At 38.4% G+C, this 23,782-nt stretch overlaps 1 protein-coding gene across 6 annotated transcripts in view; it reads right to left on the bottom strand.

Annotated features, from left to right (window-relative positions):
• The window catches only part of Caper (RNA-binding protein 39-like protein Caper), a 356,013-nt gene that overhangs the window by 8,169 nt on the left and 324,062 nt on the right, over positions 1-23,782 (bottom strand). For all 6 annotated transcript variants that reach the window (XM_067145486.1, XM_067145480.1, XM_067145482.1 and 3 more), the window contains one exon: positions 22,667-22,851. In XM_067145486.1, the coding sequence (XP_067001587.1) occupies positions 22,667-22,851 (185 nt within the window). The remainder of the gene's footprint in view (positions 1-22,666; positions 22,852-23,782) is intronic.

The raw sequence follows: 23,782 nt of genomic DNA, 5'->3' as shown, positions 1-23,782 counted from the left end.
AGATTTCAGCCAATAGTTTACAGATGAATTGTTAGTGGGCATGAAATGCCACTAATCTCTGATGCAGTACATCCCTAATAAGAATCGACTGGCATTAAGTTTTATATGATTTGCAACTCTTATTAATTACTGTCTAGTGTTTTATTGCTACTGAGGGGCAGAAAAGAGTGATGTAGACAAAGAGAAAATTAAGTCTGGCTTGGCGTACGTAGTAGTTCTTTTTTGCTAGTTGCTTTACATCACACCGACACAGATAGGTCTTATGGCGACGATGGGACAGGAAAGGCCTAGGAATGGGAAGGAAGCGGCAGTGGCCTTAAGGTACAGCCCCAGCATTTGCCTGGTGTGAAAATGGGAAACCACGGAAAACCATCTTCAGGGCTGCCGACAGTGGGGTTCGAACCCACTATCTCCCGGATGCGAGCTCACAGCTGCGCGCTCCTAACCGCACGGCCAACTCGCCTGGTATGTAGTAGTTCCTGCATTACTGATTTTGGGAAACTATTTGAAGAAAGGCTACCACATTTTTACTGACTATTATTTTTACTAGCATTCCTTTGGTACTGAAAATGGCACTTACCTAACCGGCACCCTCAGACGCAACAGGATGTAGGGCAAAAGAAGTATTTTTAAAGTAATGAGGTTCATGTTGCCGAGTACTGAAAAAAAGAAAAAAAGTCCCATGCTGCTCTTTTCTACATCCTGCAGAGCACAAACTTTTTCAATTCACTTTACATAGCACCAACACACCAAGGTCTTATCGCGACCATGGGATATGAGAGGGCTAGGAGTGGGAAGGAAACGGCCGTGGCCTTAATTAAAGTACAGCCTCAGCATTTGCCTGGTGTAAAAATGGGAAACAATGGTAAACCATCTTGGATCTCTACCTTTGCTCACTCCTTGTCCATGCTTCCACTGCCTTTCCTCGTCTATTTTGAAAATGCATTGGCGATTACAGTATATTGGGCACTTTACCTTCATGGCACCTATTATAATTGTCAAGGCATCAAGTGGTTACTAAATTATGCCAGTTGCTAGCAGTATCCTACATTATCTTGCCGAGAATAGTATTGCCTCCGAATCACCACTCCACCCCCACCATTACAATAGCATTTGCGAAGTTTTCAGTAACCTTCAAAAGTACAGTTACGGTACTGTGAGCCTTCTTAAATCCAGATTGCATTGGGTCCAAAAGAGATTTATTTACGCATTCCAGAACCTGCACATGTACTAAACGTTGAACTGCTTTAGAAAGTGCAGGAAGTATGGACAGGAAAAGATAGTCACAGGGTGACAGACGGTCTGATTTTTTAGACACTGGTATTATATTGGCCATTTTCCAGACAGTAGAGAAAGCTCGTTAAGTAAACAATAACTAAGTATGTGCGTTAATAAAGCAGGACAACACCCATTATGTTATGGATAAAAGAAATAACAATAAACCATTTAGGGCCGATTGTATAAATCGTTTGATCTTAGATCAGAGACAAAATTGATCTTGGTTCACGCAAAACTCGTACATTTGTATTGTATAAACATTATTCTGAGATCAATTCGCACTGAACTACGATCAACTTCGACTGGAGAAATTTCTTCAATCAAACTCTTTGATCTTAGTTCAAGGAGTTGTTTCCTACTTGAGATACAGGAACAGTTGATGGTTAATAAAATATTACCTGTGTTTTTACGATAAATGGTTTAAAAAAATACACTGTAGTCTAACCTCATACATTGCTAGCTATAGTTGTCCGTATATAGGCAATATTACGCTTCTTTAACTGCAGTGTAATGTAATAATTCGATAACATAACCTCGATAAATTGCTTACATTATTATCTTATCTCGGTCATATTTTACAGATGTCTGATTAATCTGATTTCTCGGATATATCTTCTGATGATGAAAATTATTAATTTCGCCGGGCTCCTCGTGTGTTCTGTGAAAGAGGAAATCCAATGAGAGAATTGAGTGATAAGAGTTAAAACTGAGGGATCACTTGGGAAAAGATACCGTGGAACAGCTAAAATTCAGGTTGCGTGACATTCTACTCAAAACTTACTAACTCCAATGCACATGTTGTTACTAACTTTGAGATTCTTTGCCACGGGAAGTTTTCAGTTAGTCGTTGGTGATTTACTGCATGTAGACGCAGCGACAGTCTGCAGAGAAATTCATCACGTATCTAATCTTATTGCTGCACTGAAACACGAGTTTATCAAAATGCCTTCCGAACAAAATGACACGAGGAAAATCATGCGTGATTTTTTCGATGTAAAACACTTCCCTGATGTTGCAGGCGCTATAGATTGTACCCACATACCTATAATATTTCCTGGGGGCAATAACGCAGAAGTTTATAGGAATCGTCATGGGTGGTTTTCGTTAAATGTTCAAGTTATTTGTGATGCTAGGCTCAGGTCCCTAAATATCGTAGCTTATAATCGAGCCCACAAAGCAACCAGGTCAGCAATAGAAAGAACATTTGTGGTTGTGAAAAAACTGTTCCCTTGTCTCAGTATGGGGCTAAGAGTGAAGTCAGCTCGTGTTCCAGTAATCATAGTTGCAGCATTCGTCTTGCACAATATCGCTGTAAATGCAGTAGATGAGGTCCCTGACAGAGATGAGGCTGTGTTCGCTGCAAGAAGAACATTCGAAGAAATTCCAGTACCTGCTGCAAATGACGTTCATGGAAGAGAAAACACTGCTATAAGGGTAGCAATTATTAATAATGTATTTAGCTAACAATATTTTTTAAAAAATTACAGTTGGCTATTACGAAAAGTGGTTCAAACTAAATTATACGAACAGTTTATCTGCAAAAAAAAAAAAAAAAAAAAACATAAATGTACTTCACAACTATATGCGTCTAATAATGCCACTGTACTATGCAATTACACCCAGTTTTCCTTATTGTCCAGGCCTAACTTTCTCCTTTTCATTAAAATTTCCATTTTAAAAATTTCATTATCAAGTTTTAAGGTCTCAGTTTCATTTTATGCTAGGTGACTGTGACTTCGTGAGCACATCAGCTGTTTTCAAGGTCGAGGTGTGGAGAAGCAGGAGCCTGAAATAGAAGAAATAAAGAAGTGTAGGCCTATTGCTTGCCGACAAATTTAACTTACATAATACAAAATTAATGTATGATTTCTCTACTTACTTGTTCAACACAAATATTTCAGTTACTTTTTCTTCATTCCTTTCTTTCACTCGGCACACAGAGTACGAATACGAATGAAAACATTCACACTGCTCAACTGCGACTCGCGACTGTTTTTGCGGTGTTGCCAAGCGCTCACATATGAACTGGGATCAAAATTGAACTTTGATTAGTTGATCTTAGATCAGTGTTATACAACACAACACCGGTCTGATCTCAGATCATTTTCTGAACTTAGACTAAAACTGATCTCCAGTCAGTGATGTTTACACAATCGGCCCTTAGCCTTTGATTTAATAGAGTGTCAATGTGATTCATTATAAATAACAATGCTGACAGCATACTTCCTTGCTTCATTCCAAAACCACTCTGTCCTCCCCACATCTGGACACTGCTGCAGCAATTTTTCTACATTGCTTGCACACATTGTCATTTGTTTTCCCAATCCATTCTGATTCATTACCTTCCATACATTTGCTCTGGGTACATTATCATAGGACTTTTCTAAATCAAGAAATGTTAGCAGCATATCTGTATTCCCAATAACTGCTTCTTACTGAAGACAGGGTTTCAACTCTTATCTCAAATGACTTAGGAAATAAAGTACACAAAAAATGTGGGAAATGAGTTGATACATTTTGGCAATGCATTACAAATACTTTATAATTATGTGTAACATTATATTGGCATAAACATTATATGTGTGCCATCTAAATTAGTTTAGCTTCACTTCCATATTGTCACAGCCATGGATGTTGACTGGGACTTTGGTGGAAGCTACACTTTACTCTGGTCTCCTATTATTTTTATAAATACATAGACCTGTTTATTTCTACAATGGTTTAGATCATTTTGCAGCTTGAACAATTAGCTATTTTTCTACATAATCACCATTTCAGTCGATGCATTTTTGTAGATGCTGTGACAGTTTTTGAATGCCAATGTCATACCCGCTCGCCGCCATGCTGTTCAGGAAGTTGTGAGCGGCGCTTCAGGAAACCTCAGGAACCAAATTGCAGAGATCATCCAAGGTGATCCGCCGATCTTCACGCATGATTTGCTCAACCTTCACGACTGTCTCAATGGAAATTGACGGTCTCCCGCTCCGTTGTTCGTTTGTAGTGAATTTCAGTCCGACCTGCTGCATACGCTCTACACCTCTTATGAACATTTTTGACAACCATGCACAACTCACCACACACTTTCATCAATTGGCAATGTATTTCAATAGGTTTAGTACCTTTTGTGTTTAAAAAACCGAATAACTGTGCGCACTTCGCACTTGGCGGTAACATCCAATGGGAGCTCCATTCTCAACGGCTGCCAAGACCAAGTGCCTCAGCGTAGCGTGCACATGTTTATATGTGAGCGCGGGAAACAGTCTTCACAATATTGTGACCAATAGCCACACGAACAGAGTTCTGTATTTATAAAAATGTTGGGAGACCTTATTTTTGGGATTACCCTTGTATGATGATCTGCATGCCGGTGGTTCCAAATTGCATTTCGTTTGAAGACAGATTCAGATAGCAAGTGATCACAGAACATCTGTATAGAGTGCGAAGAGAGGAAGAGTGGGAGAGCGGGTGACCTTGAAAGAACCAATCACAGTCCAAGTTACAGGATAGCCGGCAATGTGCCAGGCATGAAAAACAAACGTGTTTGAGACCCTCGATGTGGTGAGGTTAGCAGTCAGCAGTATAGTGATAAGCCAGGCCCCAAGGTAAAAGCACCAATCGAGATCAATTCGTTTGTTTCATCATTGTCTAACATGGAGCAGCGAGGCTTGGTGATGTGTCAGCAGTGAACTGAACACTACAGGAGTAAGAAAACTGCTGCTGGTAGGGACTGAGCTAGCGATTCCTCAACGTAGGGAAGTGTATAAAATGCATCAAGATGGAAGAGAAAAAAATGTGGGTCATAGACCGGCTAGTAGAAGATGCCACTGAATGGATAGTAGTAAACTTGAAAGACTCCGACAGTGATGATACTCTAACTAAAGTTTGTTTGGTTGTGCTACGTTTTTCCAATTGGACAGTCTTATTGACTCCACTGTGCAAGGGCTTTATTGAACTATATTTGTACTGCGTCGTGCATAGAATTTCTTCTTGACTTTTAATCATGTTTTTTCCCCGAGGTGTGAGGTTACGTTTGACAGGTGTATTTAAAGATAAAAATTTCATTTTCCGTATTGAAAGTATTAACGTTAAAAATTAAATAACTGAAAGAGGTTCAACCTATTCAATACATGTATTGAATAGGTTGAACCTCTTTCAATTATTCAATTTTTAATGACAGGTGTATGGCGTTGTCATAAGAGTTATCCAAATACATTATTTGAATAAATGCACATTGTTGGATACATTTTGGAAATGTAGTTTTTATCCACAGGATCTGAAAGGTATAACTGTGAGTTACATTTTAAGGAGATTTTCAAATATTTTGTGATGCAGCAGTGAGGATTAGTATTTTTGAATTAAGATTTGCTGGCAGTTAATTCGAAATAATGTCATTCAAAGTCCGATTTTAGCACCCAACGACTTTGATTTAACAAGGTTTTACTGTAAATCGCAGATGTTCCAAATGTCTAGGGGGTTAAACACTGCTCTCTCTCGTCCTCAAGCTCAATGAACCATGATGTACACATGTTCAAAATACTGAATCATTCCCTCCATTTCATCAGAAACCATAGCTGCCTCTGAGGATCCGTGGTAGAGTGTTGGCCTCCGGGTCCCAAGATAGCGGGTTCAAACCCGGCAGAGGTAGTCGGATTTCTGAAGGGCAGCAAAAAAAGTCCATTCGACACTCCATGTCGTACGATGTCGGCATGTAAAAGATCTCTGGTGATACATTTGGTATTTACCCGACAAAATTAATTAAATCTCAGCCATAGACGCCCAAGAGAGATCCGGTTTACTCTGTCTGTCATCTAGCGGACCTAGAGTAAAACAGAACGTCGAAATTGACGAGCACACAGCTAGATGGTGTCAAATCGAAATGTCTGCAAACGGTAGCTGAGGCGATACAATTATTATTATTATTATTATTATTATTAATCAGAAACCATCACTGCAACGAAATAAAAACTTGAGAGTACCTCATCCTTCGGTATGAAGGGTAGTCACAATAACAATGAAGGTTCTTCATGTACAGGGCTTCCCACTACTCTGTAGTGCTGGAACATGCCAAACTCCACTATACTGTATATTGCCAAAGTGACTGAGCAAAATGGGAAAGAAAACTCTATTAGGAAATACAGCAAAACCTCGTTAGTGCGTTCCTCATTAACACGTTTTCCCGCATAACACGTTGTAAATTCAAAGTCCCGATTCTCATTGTATTAAATCTATATAAAAATACCACACTTATCGCGTAACAAATTTTTACAATTACTGTTTAGTATGATCATATTTTCCTTAACCTTGAAAATGTTGTCATCCTTTGTGAAAGGAACGCGATTTCCAACTCTGGTACGAGCCCTCTCTACAGTTGTATGATAACGAGAAAAGGCCTTGAATTCCTGAACTTCACAGAAAAAGTTCGGGGAGCAAGCCGTTACCCTCAGGAATGTTCACTTATGCTTGCTGGTTAGCAGTGAGATCTCAGAGTAACACACTGAGCCTGTTTGAGCTTGTATTTCGCATTCCATTCAGAAGTTAGAAATTTATTTCTGTGTTGAATTGTACAGTTGTTTGTGTTTTCATGAAGATATTAGAGTATTGTATTTAAACCATTTGTTTAAATTATGATTTTTTTGTGATTACCTTGTGTCGCTTATTTATAAATTCAAATTTCTACTTGCATATTCCTTATTAACATTCCATCTTTAATCATCCGTTATTGAAGTTGGCCTGGTCGACACGGCTCGATTAACTTCGTATTGCGGCTTTTGCTGTTTCCGAGGTCCTTTTACTTGTCATCATGGCAACTTTGCTTTTGGTTGGGTGAGAGTGACGTAATGTATTCAGCCATACCTATTATTTCTTGTTTGGCTGTATTAATTAGGTTCCTTCATTAATTACGACTGATTCTCACATTCTTGTAAGGCTTACACAAGACTTTGAACTTTACTTATATGCTGTTTAGTCTTTTTCAGAACTACTTTTTGTGCGTTCTCCGTCGCGCAATCTATATATATATAAAATAACAGTTTTGTCTGTACATTCCTCAGATGTACAAACATCACGAGAAAACGGCTGGAGAGAATTTAATGAAAATTGGTATGCAAAGCCGGGGAATAAGTTGCTACAATCTAGGCCATAAATATTTTAATTCTCGCGGAGTGAAATGGTAGTTTATGGTAAGTCCTAAAATTTAATTCTCAAATATTTATGTTATTAGTGGTCATATCTTAATTAAAATCAGTAGGCAAAAATCGCAAAATAAGTTGCTACAATCTAGGCTATCAATAACTGTATTCACACTGAGAAAAATGGTAGGGTTTTGGGGAAGGCCTAAAATAGAATTCTGTAATATTTATGTTATTAGTGGTCCTATCTTAATGAAAATCGGTATGCAAAGTCGCTATAATCTAGGCCATAAAATAATTGTATTCGTGCTGAGTGAAATGGTAGTTTAGGGGAAGGCCTTAAATTTAATTTGCAAAAAATTATGTTATTAGTGGTTATATCGATAAATACTACATAACTAAGGTTATATAGTATTAAATTACCGATCATTTATGTCACGTTGTTACTGTACCGGCTATGATCACAGAGATATTCATGAATTTGGATTTTCCCCCCCCCCCTAAGTCCATATTAACGCAGAGTCATGAGAAAATGGGTAAATGGAATATAATGAAAATCGGTATGTAAAGTCGGAGAATGAGGAACTACAGTCTATGCTATAAATAATTTTATAAGACACCCTAATATCACAGAGTCGAAAGAAAATCGAATGTGAAGGCCTACAATATAGAAACCTCATAAAAATGACCAACAGTAACATTACATTGACCATTGTTTGTTGTGATGTGGTTTGTGTCTTCTGTTGCCACTCATCTAGGATAGATAGGATTACTGCTGCGTACCGAGTATTTTTAAAAATTTGCTTTACGTTGCAACGACACAGATAGGTCTTATGGCGATGACTGGATATGAAATGGCTAGGAGTATGATGGAAGCGGGCTTGGCTTTTAATTAAGGTACACCCCAAGCATTTGCCTGATGTGAAAATGGGAAACCACTGAATACCATCTTCACGACTGCCGATAGTGAGGTTCGAATCCACTATCTCCTGGATGCAAGCTCACAGCTGCGCGCTCCTAACCACACGGCCAACGCGCCCGATCGTACCGAGTGTAACAGCCTGCCTGAATATTGGCGGAAAGTAGCTGGGGAATTAGATAACTTTCTTCTTTAGCATGCCATTCTTCTGGTTCATAAATTTTCTGATACTACTGGTATGTAACACACTGGTTCATCATAGCATTCGAACTATTCAATCCCTACTCTGAGGCACTGATTGGAATGAGCAGTGTGCATATTTAATGGAATAATGGCAGAGGAGTGTTCACGGTTGTCTGCGGCCTGGTCATTCCAGCTCTGGAACTCTGGACTGTTCGATCGGTACTGTAGTACTGTTATTAAATGTTAAACAAATAATTTATTGAAACCACCTATTCAATACTAGTAGTGCTGTTTGTTAAAAGTGAGAAAATATGCGGTTTTTCATTTGATCAATTTTTTTTATGTGGAAACAGTGCTTTTAACTGCTACATTCCTGGTGATGTTTTTGTAATGACCTATGTTGACTTCAGTTAGGAAAACCTCCAAGTTGCTTAGTCTGTTTGAGAATCCCATAGAGAAGCACGGGTACATCAACTAGTTCGCCGAATGTAAGAAGTTTACCTGACCTGTCTTTTGGTCTTACTCATCGAACTGTTCGCTAGTCTGCCTCCCCTCCCAGAGCTGGCCGGACTTTACCTTCAGGCAACTATTCTACGTGCTTCCTAGCTAGGCATTGGACCAACCAACAACTCTACCTTGACGGATGTTTCAGCTCTTAAGGAGCATGAACTTAACATGAAGTACGAGATGTTGCTTGCCTTATTTACATTTCATATTGTGACCGTATCGTCATATTGAATAGTCATTTGTAAATTAATATGTGGGGAATATACACGCTTGGAGCTTCTTCACTTGTGTGAGAGCTCACTTGCATCATGTGGCGCAATACCTTTCGCCAGTCTGGCGCCTAACGCGCACAGATGATGGCTTATAAAATCCCCGAAGTGAGCGCGCGTGAAGGAAGAAGGCGAAAAAGAATATAGTTTCTGTTGACTTTGCCCCTAAAACAAATGCCGGCTTACAGTAGAGCCAACATGAGGATGCGACTTTGAATGTACTTTCGGCATAATAACGCTGAAATTAAACTCGATGCACACGGCGAAGAAACAGTCTGAATATTGGATCATCAACAAAATTATGAAATATAATAAAATAATATCAGTCCTGAAATTATGTTTTATGTAAGATGGCCTGGCTTCCCCACGCTAGCGATGAAACCAGACAGCCAACAGGGATTCCCTGGAACACACTGATTTAGACAACCGAATTATGATAAAACCACTGATCGTTTTGAGTTCCGCATTACATCTTGTATTTCTGAGTGCCAGGCCACACAATCTACCGCTTTGCTGATTGCCATAAACTTTGTGGATCTGGAGAACTAAAAATATGGTGGGGAGCCGTTCCTCTGTCTAACCCCCACTGCATGTTAGTCCATGTATGCACGCACATCTGAGGGTAGCTAGTGAGTCTGGAAGCAGTATTGGAGGTGGAAAGACGGTCGGTCGGTGGTCGGTTCTGCCTATTCTGTGTATAATAAATGTGCAGTAAACGGGAGTGCAATAAGTATAATTTCCATGTGAATTATCGGTAAAGATCTGAACTGAGTGAGAGCGATGTGTGAATTATAGTTTGATTGTGATGCGGCACGAAAGTACGTGAGTTACGTTGTATTTTCGAACCGAGAACTGTGAAGCTATGATGTGCCGTATATCGGATGTAGAATGCTACTCTTCGATTAATATCCCGTAGTAGAGACAGAGAGCCTGTCGATTGTAGTATATTTTTTTGAAACTTTGTGAAGGCAGACGTGTGAATAGGGGTAGCACGAATGATCAGTGTCTTACCACATAAACAAAATTCCGGTAATATTTATCATTCTGAATAACGGCGTAATTTTTAGAAGTGCGCAGAAACAAGCACACGTGACAGGGCTTTGTAAAAAATACATGTAGCCCATATCACGTTAACTTGGAGTAATAAACTATTCCAGTAACGAAACTGTGAGTTCGGTATTGCTTTTATCAGACTGAGGTAGACTAGCTGTGTCCTGCATCGGGGTAATAAAGACGTAACTTTCGTTCTGTTAGAGGAAAAGGGAAATTTGACTGTGACGTGTGCAGAAGAAGTATTTGTGAAATCAGTGTAAACAGCATCTTTTCAGTGTTCACAACTCCAACGCCATGGATTACACAAGGATCATCGCAGGGCATCCTGAACCAGTGACCTCACACATCGGCACCATGGAGTAGAAGCTTCCGGCGAGTCCCTTTGCGGACTCGGACGGTGGATGATGGACCAAAGCTGTCGAGTACAAAGCTATGATTTTATGATATTAATATTCCCTTTAAAAAAAAAAATAAATAGGAATGTGCAGATAGGCTTAGCATGATATCTGAAAATGAAAACCTACAACCTGTTTTCCAGACCGGGTCAGGAATGTAATGAATGAAGCACATATAGGCTGTTAGTATGATGGGGTCGCCACTCCCAAAGTGATATGTTAATGACTGATAGATGCTATGAAATGAGAATGGAGAGTGTTGCTGGAATGAATGATGACAGGGAAAACTGGAGTACCTGGAGAAAAACCTGTCCCGCCTCCGCTTTGTCCAGCACAAATCTCACATGGAGTGACCAGGATTTGAACCACAGTATCCAGCGGTGAGAGGCCGACGCGCTGCCGTCTGAGCCACGGAGGCTCTTTAGGATGATATCTATTACTGAATAATTAAATTAGTTCCCTTAGAGTGGTCGATAGTTTCCCTTTAATTTTAATTACTTTAGGCTATTTTGGGGAGGAAACAAATTAGGAGAATAGTATGAATTTCTGGCCCCAGTTATGTCATTGCATGTGCACGGTTTATCTTTGTTTAACGAGTACTGTCAGAGGAAAAAGGGGGAAGAAAGTAGTGAATTTTGGCTAGTTAAAGAAGTAGACTTCATCTGAAAAGACTATACAAGATGAGTCAGGATCATATGACGCCAATGCCTGTGAGCAAGATAAATGTGGGATAGACGAAGTACTTGATTTTAATGTAAAGTAGTAGTATTTGCTGCATGGTAGGTTAAGTCTTGGCTGTATCCAGATGTGTATGAAGAATTTATCGTGCCGGGGTGCGAATGCCCACCCAACAAACACTGACTAGGACTAGGTCGGATATTTAATACCGATTTAATGAACGCAGCATAAATTCACATCAGGTACACAGTTCTCATTATTTTTTTATTTTTATTTTTTTTGAGATAGTAGTAAACTCTAGCTTGCTAACTTGCGGAATTGTGGTAATTCTGCGATGAGGGGAAGGATGTTTGAACTCTGGACTTCAGTAAAATTTTAAAAAAATTTAAAAAAAACTGAAGTGATATAACGGCACAAATGTTGAGAGATTTATTGGATATGAATAACGCCTGAGCTGATTTGAGCATGGTTATAAATGTATCAGTTTTACTGCGTGAATAAAACGACCCATTGAATAGGCATTATGAACGCGTCAATGTTGGTTTTAAATAGATTAGTGCCCCGTTGGGAGGGCGAGTGACAGGCAGTATTTATTGCAGGCGACCCGAGAAGGTCGGAGCTTGTTTTTTTTTTTTGTTGTTGTTGTTGTTGTTGTGTAAAAGCAGGCCAGCTGAGCTGAGGGCCGATGCCATTTTGTCGTGGAAGTGATGTTTTCTTAAACACTCTGTTTCTTATGCTAGTAAAAGATATATTTTACCTGATTACCACATTCTCAAAAAGCTAGGTCGAATTAATGTAGGGACACTATATTGACATACCCAAAGTTGCGGCAGATAGGGTTTTTGGTTTTCCAGGATACCCGATATGGAAGGACAAAAAGGTCTCCACTTCAAACCTCTGGGCAAGATGAGAGTAGTTAGTCACACAAATGGCGGATGATGGTAAGCAAAATGCAGCCATTATGTGTATGATATGTGATTATATGTGGTTTTTCTTTCAGGTGTTATAAGAGTGTAAACATGATGTTTCGATAATTAGTGATTTATTTAATTTAGACTTTGTGAAAAATCCGTCGATAGTTCGTTTAAGTGGAGGGTTTCGATCGTATGATGTGTATACTTAGTCACCAAATGAGGAGATTTGTAGTAACCAGAATCGTGTTCCTTTTTTTGTTTTTAGGGACAGGTTGTAATTCCGTAGAATTTGCATATCATTTTATAATTTTATAAATTCTTTAAATATTTTATTTCCTGTGTCATGTTCAATTTAGGCGGCCACTCCAAGACGAATCTCAGAGTAAACCTGCGTTGGTTGTTTTTAATATGTAATTTGGGAACCATTCCCGAGAATATTCATATTCGTAAGGTCATGGTTTCTCACTGTAAATAAGGAAGGTTTATTATAATATTGTTTATCGTACTCAACAGTTAAAATAATCGGGTTAATAAACATCGAAACCAATTTAAACAATGAAGACTAGAGGAAGGCAACTCAATTTTCTCTGAGTTGTATGGAAATAAATGATGTAACCCTCAAGTGCTTAATTTGAATATGTGATTTGTTCTGGTATTAAATACAGCAGCGTAAGGTTAGTAGACCACAGAAAGACTCGTATGAAAATGTGGATCTAACGTTCACTTGAGTGACAGCACGGACCTGATTGCCCGTTGCTGTAAATTTGAAATAAATGTTTGAAATTTAAATTTGATAAACAAGGTTGTAGATTGTAAATATGTTCAACGGGAGTTAATTAAATGTTTAGAAAATTTTATTCGTGCCTATCTTCGCCGATATTAACATCCTTACATCTTCCGTTCATTTTATGCCTATAAGTTAGTTGTAAGATGATTCTAGTCCGTAGCCGCAAACGCACCGCGCCCTCGAGAGGCTTGTGCTCATATTTTTGGAACGGGAGAGTAACGGAAGACCTCGCTTTGCTGTAAAGGGCATTTGTCGCCTCATGCGAGTGGATTAGTTACTCAAATCCCGATGAGGCGGCATTGTCACCAGGCAGAAAAGGTCCCTTGATTGTCGTTTTTCTGTGGAGCGTGGTCCCATGGGTTCATGATCCAGTAGGGATACATGAGTGTTGTCACATGGTCCCATGAGCTAAGGGAGACGATGGGAAAGCTCCCAATATCAAGGCATGCAGATTTGTAATGACCGATCCAGGCTCACCAGCTGCAAGAAGGGTTTGATTGAGCATTTTTATCTAATATTTAAGAAACCTCCTCAAGATAAATTCACACCCATTAGGGTTAAATCAATGGTTATGGATTGTTAGCAATTCCTTTTCATATGGCCTTTGCCATTCTTTCAGAATTTTGTAGGCTTGGCCGATTTATTTCTTAATTAAGGTTACTGTTTGAAGGAATTCAGAATTTATCTGGCTATACCTATGTTATTTGTATTTTCATGGGTTATAATCCAGGATTGTAGTTGGAATTGGTAAGAATTTATTTGGCTGTGCTCATTTTTCCAACCTTATCTTAAATTTTCACAGCTATTACTATTTTTTGTAAATAATTAAAGCTTAATGGTCAGTCTTGCCTGGGCTGGAAACCCACAATTTTATTTTTCAAATTAAGTCACGCTCCGAGCTTTAAATAACATTGTAAATAAACTTGCAGCTTTGCTTTGGTATGTTAAGTTACAGGTTTTACTCCTGTTGTTCATGTGATAATTGCCTTTGATGGCTTTAATGTTACTGTTGATCAATTTATGAGCTTTCAATATTGTAGGCCTTCACATTTAGTTTTCTTTGTTCCAATTTTCCAATCCTATTCACTATCACCTGGTGGACTTCCATTCCTTATCCTGAAGGGATTCTGGTTCATGTCCTTAACAAATCACTCCAACAGTGAAGGGTAGAGAATATTTATCACATGGTAGCCTACATCTGGACTAGGAGCGTAATCATGTGAAGTTGACTAGCGTGTTGCTTGTTTGTCTTGTAATAGCCGAATTATGGACACGGAAAGTGTCGTGAAATTCCTTACTGATGAAGATGAAATTGTAGACTGGCATCTGCATCTTTAAGCGCACAAAGGTGGCGTAAATATTTAAATTCGCACCTTCGGGTTTCATCACTATCACCTGAGTTGGTTGAGGTTTTGTCGGATTCAAAATCGCGGCCAAAGTCATTCTTGTGCAGGTACACATGATCGAGTGTAACCTCCAAGTAATTGTCTACGAGTGTGACCAGAAAATCATGTTCAATAGTCCTCTAGTCCAAAATATAAGGCCTCTACTAACATTTGTTTTAGAAAGAGCAATAATACATTGATATTTTTATGGGCTCCCATGCAAAAGTTTTACATTCATTGTCTGGTGTTTTTTACACCTTTCAATGCACTGTTATTTTGTAAGCCTCAGCTGAAAAGGTTTTCATACTTGTTTGTTTGTGTTTGTCACACCTTTTAATACTCCCCTCTCATTTTTAGAAACAGTAGATATAGTTTTCACTGTACCCCTAGATACAGAACGTAAAATGCCCAAGTTGAAATAATAACACTAAGTTATTTGATTAATTTGGCCACCTAATCAATACAATAATTATTGTATACAATTAAAATAATTATTATAAATTAATATACAATAATTATTGTATACAATAATTTATTGCATTGATTAGGTGGCCAAATTAATAAAATAACTTATTTCTATTATTTCAATCAAATATCATCAATACAGATCAAAAATTATATATATCACATGTGTCAAGTGTCAGAAAAAAATTGTATCTAGTGTTTCCATACTGGTGGATGTAATTCTCAAATATTTATTTAATTAGTGATGGCCCTATCAATAAATACTACATAACTATAAAGTTATATAGAATTACATTTCTGACCATTTATATTTTATAAATTTTTACTGCTCTGGCTATTATACAGAGATATTAATGAATTCTGATTTTTTTGCTGCCAAGTCCATATCTTTGCCAAACCATGAGAAAACGAGAGAACAGAATTTAATGAAAATCAGTATGTAAAGTCAGCGAATAAGGCACTACAGTCTAGACTACAAATAATTTTATTCATACTGGATGGAAAGGTAGTTTAGGGGAAGTTGCCTAAAATATAATCTGTAAATACCTATGTTATTGGTCTCATTGAAAAGGACTAAAAAACAAAAAGTATAGAAAATACAATTCCTGATCATTTATGTCATATACAATTTTACTGTATCGACTATGAAAATAGAATTAATGAATTTAGACTTCTGTTGCTTAGTCCATATCAATGCCGAGCTTTGCTAACATGGAAATATTGTTCAAATGTGTTAACTGGCGATGGATTTTGTCAATATTGTTTTAAGGTGTAAAACACACGGTGATTATAAAAAACGAGAACACTGTAAAGGAAGGATCGCTTGAAGAAAGGGAGTTATGAAAGAAGTAAGGACTCCGTTTACATTAGATGTCCTAATACCACCGAGTCGGAGGAAAACTAAATGTGAAAACCTACAATATAAAAAACTCGTAAAATCGATCAACAATAACATTACAATGATCATTCTTTGTTGTGATGTGGATCAGCTCACTCATCTCTGATAAATAGGATTATTGCTGCGTCCTGAGTAAAACAGCATGCCAGAAATTGGCAGAAAGTAGCTTGGGAGTTAGATAACTTTGCACATGTTATACGATTGTCCCGTTAACAACGTATACTACAGCTAGTGTGTATACTAAGGGGATGATACGTCCCCAATATACTATATTAAAGACAAGCAACTCTGCAAATTGTGATAGTGAACTTTTAAATGTGCCATCAAAGAAAATGTCACTGGGTATAATCATCATCCTCATCCTGCAAATCAGATTAAAGAAGAAAATCTATCATGATTTAATGACTTTGTATATTTTCTCGGTATTTCAACACCAATTACATTTACAGAATTTTGAGGCCTCGCACTATTCTGCAACTTATTTTACCTACGTTTACAGACTATTCCTCTCAGATAGCATAAAGAAAAACTTTCTCTTGATCAACTCTACTTACTACCGTATGCAGTATCTGTGATGGTGGACCGTGCACATTTTCTTGTGCCTTCTCCTTATTTTGTTATTTACTTTTCTAACTCACCACTGGTACCACGAGACTGTTGGGGATTGTCAACATTGACTCTGTACAGTCATGTTATCTAAGTCTACCTCAGTCTTCACATCACTAATATTGTCTCATTTTATTCTTATTAAAAGAATGAAAGTGGTAACAATATTATTTAGAAGCATTGGTTTTCTCCAGTCACTGATTATGATTTCTGCCATAGTCAACTCAAATTTATACCAATTATATGCTGTTATCAACTCTTTTTTTTTGTCCAATCCCAATACAGTAGAATCTCGATTATACATTCTCGGAAACTACGTTTTTCCATATATTTGTTCAAATTATGGGGTCCCACGAGCATCCTAATCAAATCATGTAAAAAATCCTGCCTTATCCGTTCCTCGAAAAAACTATTTCCCGGATTAACCGCCCAGAAATTTCAGTCCCATCAGCGTTAAATCCTCAATCACGCATTTTTCAAGAAACTGTACCTCACGAAAGGACGGCTACAGCATACTTACGGATCTTGGTGTTAAGGCCCCGTCATTGCGGTAATTTGTGGAAGTAGCCTACTGTACCATACTGGGAAAGCGACTGCGGTGAACTTGCATAAGGGACCATCTTAACATTGCATTTGGGTGGTATTGTTTAGAGAATTGTTGGAAATCATAAAGCAGTCTCCACAACAATTGGAGGACACAGAGCGCATTTCGGCAGCTCCACTTGAAGACGGAACGAGTTTCGTCAATGTTCGTACTTGCAAAACATCTACAATATGTTCAGGGTTACATATTCTTTTTTTAAATACTTTTTTCGAGTGTATCGTCGAACAGGTTTTCGGCACTTCCTTCAGGGCACTGTATAGTCACTAGGCTTTAAGGCAGGAATCGAAACTGCTTCTTCTTATGTACTGGTAACACAAATTTAGTATTTTAACCCTTAGCAGTCACGCGGCGGGCCATGCCCGACAACGAGAATATCCTGCATAGATCCATGATTTTCTTCCCTGTATAACTCCTTTGTCGGGTTATGCGTGCATGAATTACAGGTACAGTAAGCTACTGCCATCCTTCGATGACAATTTAAAGCCATGTAAAGCTATAATCTCTTTGAAATAAGGCTTTGTGCGCATTTTTTGTAGACCATGTGAGTTTGTAATCAGACGTTGCTTAGCAACATGGCATCGTTCGAGCAGCACGAGAAAGAAATAGCCAGACTTTCAGGTGAAAGCGACGTTGATTTCAGGGTTAGTGAGAGTGATTTTCAGTTAAGTGGTGAGGAAGATACTGCAGAACGAGACTGTGTTGGAGAGTTGAATGATGAAAATCCCGATAACGAGAAAATTATGCTGATGGCTGGAGGAAATACTGTGACACTGACTTCAAAAGCCCATTAACAGGTACGTCAGGTTATAAACCACTGCACGGTTGAGTGAACTCGACATTTTTTTCCAATTATTCATGACTAACGAGTTATTGTCGGAAATTGTGCGCGAGACTAACCGATATGCTAGCTAAACATGCAAAAGGATATGCCCCTCACACGTGAGTCTATTAGGAGATAGTGGATAGATGTTACTCTTCCTGAATTCAAAGCATTTTTAGGCATAATCCTATATATAGCAATAAACAGTAAGCCTGAATTACGACGGAAGACTGTGTTTTTCAGCAATGATTGTAGAAAAAAGCCTGGATTATATCCCAGCGAGTGTTTTGGGAAGTTCCACACAATCCTTTATTACAGACAAAAAGTGACTGTCTGAGTTAATATCAGGTTTGAAAATGCTGAACACCGCACCTGAATACAGTATTGTACTTGTATTACATTTATTTTGTGTTTTTTTAGTTCATTTTTATAAACATGATGTCAATATGTTTGTGCTGCTTCTTATCCCTCTGCAAGCAGATTCTTAAATGGAGCTGGAGAGGCAGGAGTATTCAGAAAAAAAGGAGGGCTAAGGGTTAATATTATCGTATACGATTATGTTATCGAGACCAGAACGTTACATACTGTACATAAAGTCAAGGGAAGTTTTGGGATTGCCAATTACTGTTTTGATCCTAATATAAGACTGGGAATTTCACGTTTTTTGTGCTAAAATGTTATAAAAACTGCAGTCAGTTTTTTTTGCGCACGTTACATTTAAAAACTTTGTATTATTTCGCAGTCGTACCGACTTGTGCAGAGAGCGCGCTTTCCAGCTAAGTCAAGGTCGCGAATAACCGTAATTTTGGAAGTGTTAATGATTTTTTTTTCTCTTTCCAATTTGATTGTGATTAGTGCCGGGCAGAACTGAATATAATGCATTCGAGAACTTGAGGATTGATACATTCGAAACCATATTCTCGAGTTCAACATAACCTTTAAAAGTCGATGCAGGCATAATTTACGCGGTACAAGATTTCCATAAACTGACTACGAACAGTATACCGGTGACTAAATTACAATGGAAGATAAAAAAAAAAATTAAAAAAAAGATTTCGCCATCATGTTGGGCAGTTTTGTATCTAACGTGCTTTATTTTATTAGATTACAGAATTAAAAAATACTTGTAGTCGATTGTTGTTTGGCTTGGCATTACAGGTGTTAGATTTTTCGAAGAGTTTGGTTGATCAAAGTTGCTGAACTGAAAGAAGTTTACAGAAGAAACTGACCAAGTTTTCCCGGTAAAAGTGAACGTAGAGTTCCGAGATTTTTAAGTCGCATACCAGTAATTAATGTTTGAAGCCGACCCCGCGGTCTAACTTGTCTGCCTCTCACCCGGAGGACCCGGGTTCGATTCCCGGCCAGGTCAGGAATTTTTACCTGGACATGAGGGCTGGTTCAAGGTTCACTCATTCCACAATTACCTTTAATTGAGGAGCCATTTAATGGTAAGATGGTGACCCCGGTCTAGAGAGCCAGGAATAACAGCTGAGACGATTCGTCACATTGACCATCCATCACCTCGTAATCTGCAGGCCTTCGGATCGAGCAGTAGTCGCTTGGTAGGCGGAAGGCCATTTGGGCTGTAGTTTGGTTTAGTTTAGGGGTGTTTGTAAGATTATAAGTATACATATTTCATTTTTGTGATGTTTAGCCAAACAGTTGATGGTTCATTCATTCTCGGATTTTCCGTTTTCCCGTGTTGTACTTTTTTTCCCGCGGTCCCTCCAAAAACGGAGAATCGAGGTTTTACTGTAGCCCCACCTCGAACAGTAATATTATATGCTGTAATCAACTAATTTTGACAAATAAAACTTATTGTGAAAACAGAATATGAATTAATGTAACAATTCAGAAATTACAGATGATCGAGGAACTAGAATGAGGACTGACTGAGTGGACAAGATTTTGGTTGGATGAAAAACCTTGGACGATGTGCCCTGAAACCAATTTAGCATACAGCAATGTCCAACTATATAATGTCAATGATATTGTTGACACACAGCAGCAATTCAAGTGAGAAGTGTTTCAAATGTTCTGGGAGAACAGTAATATGACCTTAGTGGCCAACGTTTTATGATGAATGAATGTGGAGACAGCAGTTCACGGGTTCCAGCAGCAACTCAGGGACTCTTTCCACAGAGGGTTTCCTTGCCTCATTTTACATTAAGATAAATGTCATGACGTGTGTGATAACATTTAGCTGACCTGTTACACTAATTGTTTGGTCAAAAAGATTGACCCATATATTTCAACTGTACCAGTATCTAGACAAAATCTTTCAAAATTAGGACAAATTGTTCTAAATCCTGATCATCATAATTCAGTGTTAACATCTTCACTAGAATGTATAGTAAAACTGTACCAGATTTAACTGTTGGGATTCCTTTTCCATGAAGTATAAGCAGAAACAATGACAAATAAGGATGAGGAGTCATACAGACAGCCAAAATGAAGTTCTTGAGGAGTATGATACAGAATAGTAGAAGAGATCAATATGGAAAGAGACAAACCAGAAGAAATTGGAAAGGAAAAAATGAATGATACAATAGAGAAGAGCCGACTAAGATGGTTTGGGCACATAAAGCAAATGAGTGATGAAAGAATGCCTAAAAAGGTGATGGAAATGCAAATGCAAGGAAGGAGAGGCTGTGGATGACCACAATTGAGATGGAAGGACACAATCCAACGCAGTATTATACAAAGAAACCTGGACTGGGACACAGTGTTGGAGGAATGGTGGAAAGACTGACGAAAGTGGAGAGGAACCATATTTGCCCCTATCCGGCTACAGCTGGTTAAAGGGAAATGGTGATGAAGACAGTAAATAAGAAATAAATTAAAAACACAAATACAGTGAAACCTCATTAATGCCTTCCTCTTTAAGGCATTTTCTTGCATAGTACGTCATACATTTGAAGTACCAATTCCTGTTGTATTACATCTATATATTCATCTCACTCATCACATCACAAATTTTAGCTGTTACAGTTTGCTATGATCACATTTTTCATCTGCCCTAAAAATGTTCTTCATCCCTTGCGAATGGAACACGATTTAATACAGGCTGGGGAAAGATGCGTGATTTCGGGAAGAGGTCTTCAATTCTTTTACTTCACAGGGTAAAATGAACCTTTGGGAAGCAAGCTGTACGCCTCAGGGAAGTTCGGTTTTGCTTGGTGATTAGCAGCGAGATAGCTGAATAACCCACTAAGAGGCTGTTTGTGCTTACATTCTGTACTGCAGATAAACATTTATTCTTGTTGAGTTGTACGGTGAAGGGTATTGTGTCATGAGATAGCCTACGTATGGATTAGGAACATAATTGCAAGAGGCTGAGTAGCATGGCGCATTCTGTATTGTGATAGAATAACTGAAGAGGACATGCAACCTGTATGTTAAGTGCGCAAAGTTGGCACGAATGTGTTAAAACTCGCTCCCTCAATTCGAGTCGGTGCAAAACAATATTGGGTATTGCTGTAGTGTTGTCACATTCAAGAAAGTGGCCAAAGTTCTTCCCTTGCACATGGGCAGTTCAACATTACCTTTGTTTTGTAAAGCATGTAATACTTTTATCAGCCCAAGTGCAAACGTTTTCATAATTTTGTCTAGTGTTTCACACCTTTTAACACACTCCTCTCATCTTCAGAAAATGTGGATACAGCCTACACTGTTCAAGACATAAAACACAGGCATGTAAAATAAAATAGTGGTGTTATGTGCCAGCCCTGTGGTAGCCCCTTCTGGTACTTTCTGGAAGGGGCTAGTGAGTCAGATGACTGGAAATCTCCCAGCTGGCCTTTCTGTGTACTGTTCTTGTTGGCTGGTTTATCTGCGAGTATCTGGGAGATGTTACGAGAATTGCTAATATTCTGGTACACATCACCCGAGCTGTAAAAAAGGAGGCTAGCCGCGGACAGTCAGTGTCGGAGTCAGTGTGGGACTCAGCGTGTTTGGGTTCGATGGATGGGCTGAGGGCGACAGCAGTGTGGGCTGTCACTAGTGTCTCACCGGAATCTGAAAGAGGGGCGAGTGTTGCATTGGAGCATCAAGTAAGTAGCTGGTCTGAAAACGGCATATGAGTGAGAAGACTATGTACTGCCTTACATTACTGTGTGTATGTACTTCTGTGGACTGACGCCGCCATGGAATCAGCGACTGGAACAGCTATTGTGAGTGTAATTGGAATAGTGTGAAAAGTTGTCTTGTGAGTACTGTCCTGCTGTTTAGCACTGTTGAACTGCTGCTGTTTAGTTGTTTACTGTATGTGACTGTGTGAATTACCATGAAGCAGTCATCGTGTGTTGTGCGGCTGGTAGCCCTGTGTTTAAACTCAGATGTTTGCACGGAGTTGCTGTATGGAGTGAATGAACTTGGAGAAGTGAAAGTAAGGCGAACCTGTGAATAGGATTATAGCCCTCTCAGGTAATATCAATGAGCCGGGAACTCCTTGCTGAGTGTAAAGAATGGAAATTTGTAAAGCCAGTAATTAGTACGTGTAGCCATTCATGGTTGAATAGAATTGTATGTGTGTATGTGTGTGCATTTATTGGGTCATTCTGAAATAAATTAAGAGCAGTAAAACAGACAGTGTTCTATTCCTAACCATATCAAGTATTTCCATATCCCTGTTGGATAGCTTTTATTTGCATATTCTGTAGAATGTTTTCTCGTTTAACACATTCTCCTTCCTTGTCACCAGCAGAAACATCTAAATAAGGTTCTACTGTAACACTGTTTTTTATGTTTATGACTTAAAAACACTTTTAAATTTTACCTGCAAACCATCTGCCATGTAATGAATTAACAGCTGCTACTGCTGTTGCTATTGAAGGGCATTTTACATAGACGTTTCCTTGTTGAGATGCCTTATCTACATATACATGGAGGACTCCTCCATGCTTGTTGCATTCCTCAATAACATCATCACGAATCTCTACGTCCCACGTAGGATTTGTTTCCCTGCAAAAAAAAAAAAAAAAAGTTTGTGTTACACATGCCAAAATGACAAGAAAAGACAAAGAAAAAAACGAACTTGACTTTATGCTTAAAAGCCGCAAGTCTTAGATATTTACGGAAATGTCATTAAGAGTTGCTGTAGACGAGAATGCAAAACTGGTTTGAATTTATCGACTTGGGTTACTGTCATGTTAGAAATAACTTACGACAGAAAACAGCCTCAATAATCTATTTTGCAGAGAAAATACACTTCCAAACGGACTAGGCAGAAACAAATTTTAGAACACAGGACAACGAATTGATATCAGAAGAATTGTTGATGAATGGCTAAACACTTTGAGAGGAGGTCAATCTGCTCGTTACTGGCAGAGAGATATATTACTGATTTATATTGGGCATATGGTATTAAGAAAACGACTGTCGGATTTATTACGATGGACACTCGAGTTTAGACATTAATTGCAAATGATTTATAGCAATATTTTCCTTGCTTAATTCTGCATTAAAAGACATAAGAAATTGTTTTTGAAGTTCATTAATTATTTTTGGTTGTAGTAAATATTGTCTGGGTTTTTGGTTTCTTTTCTAGGAAATGCTCACTTAAAAATATATACATGGAAAACTACTTGTCTGATGGTAATGAATTTCTTATATATTATAGCCACATTCATAGTGTAATACTCTAGTTACATTTTTTCCACCACCCCAAAAAGATTTATTTTTATTTTTACAGCAACTTTTATCTCAGCTCAAGATAAACGTACAACAGGAAACTTGGGCTTGTTTAGAAGCACTCATTCGTACAGTGTGATTGTCAATTTATCTGCAGGTTATTTGCAGTCTGCCAGTATTCTACATGTTAGCCACATCACTTCAAAATGCCTCCAAAACCACCATAGTCAGAGAGAGAACTTGCAATGAGTTTGAGTAGTAT

Source organism: Anabrus simplex, chromosome 4 (assembly GCF_040414725.1).
Source record: "Anabrus simplex isolate iqAnaSimp1 chromosome 4, ASM4041472v1, whole genome shotgun sequence".
Taxonomy (NCBI): Eukaryota; Metazoa; Arthropoda; class Insecta; order Orthoptera; family Tettigoniidae; genus Anabrus; species Anabrus simplex.
Note: the sequence above shows the minus strand (reverse complement) of the source record. Positions and strands in the feature narration are given on the sequence as shown.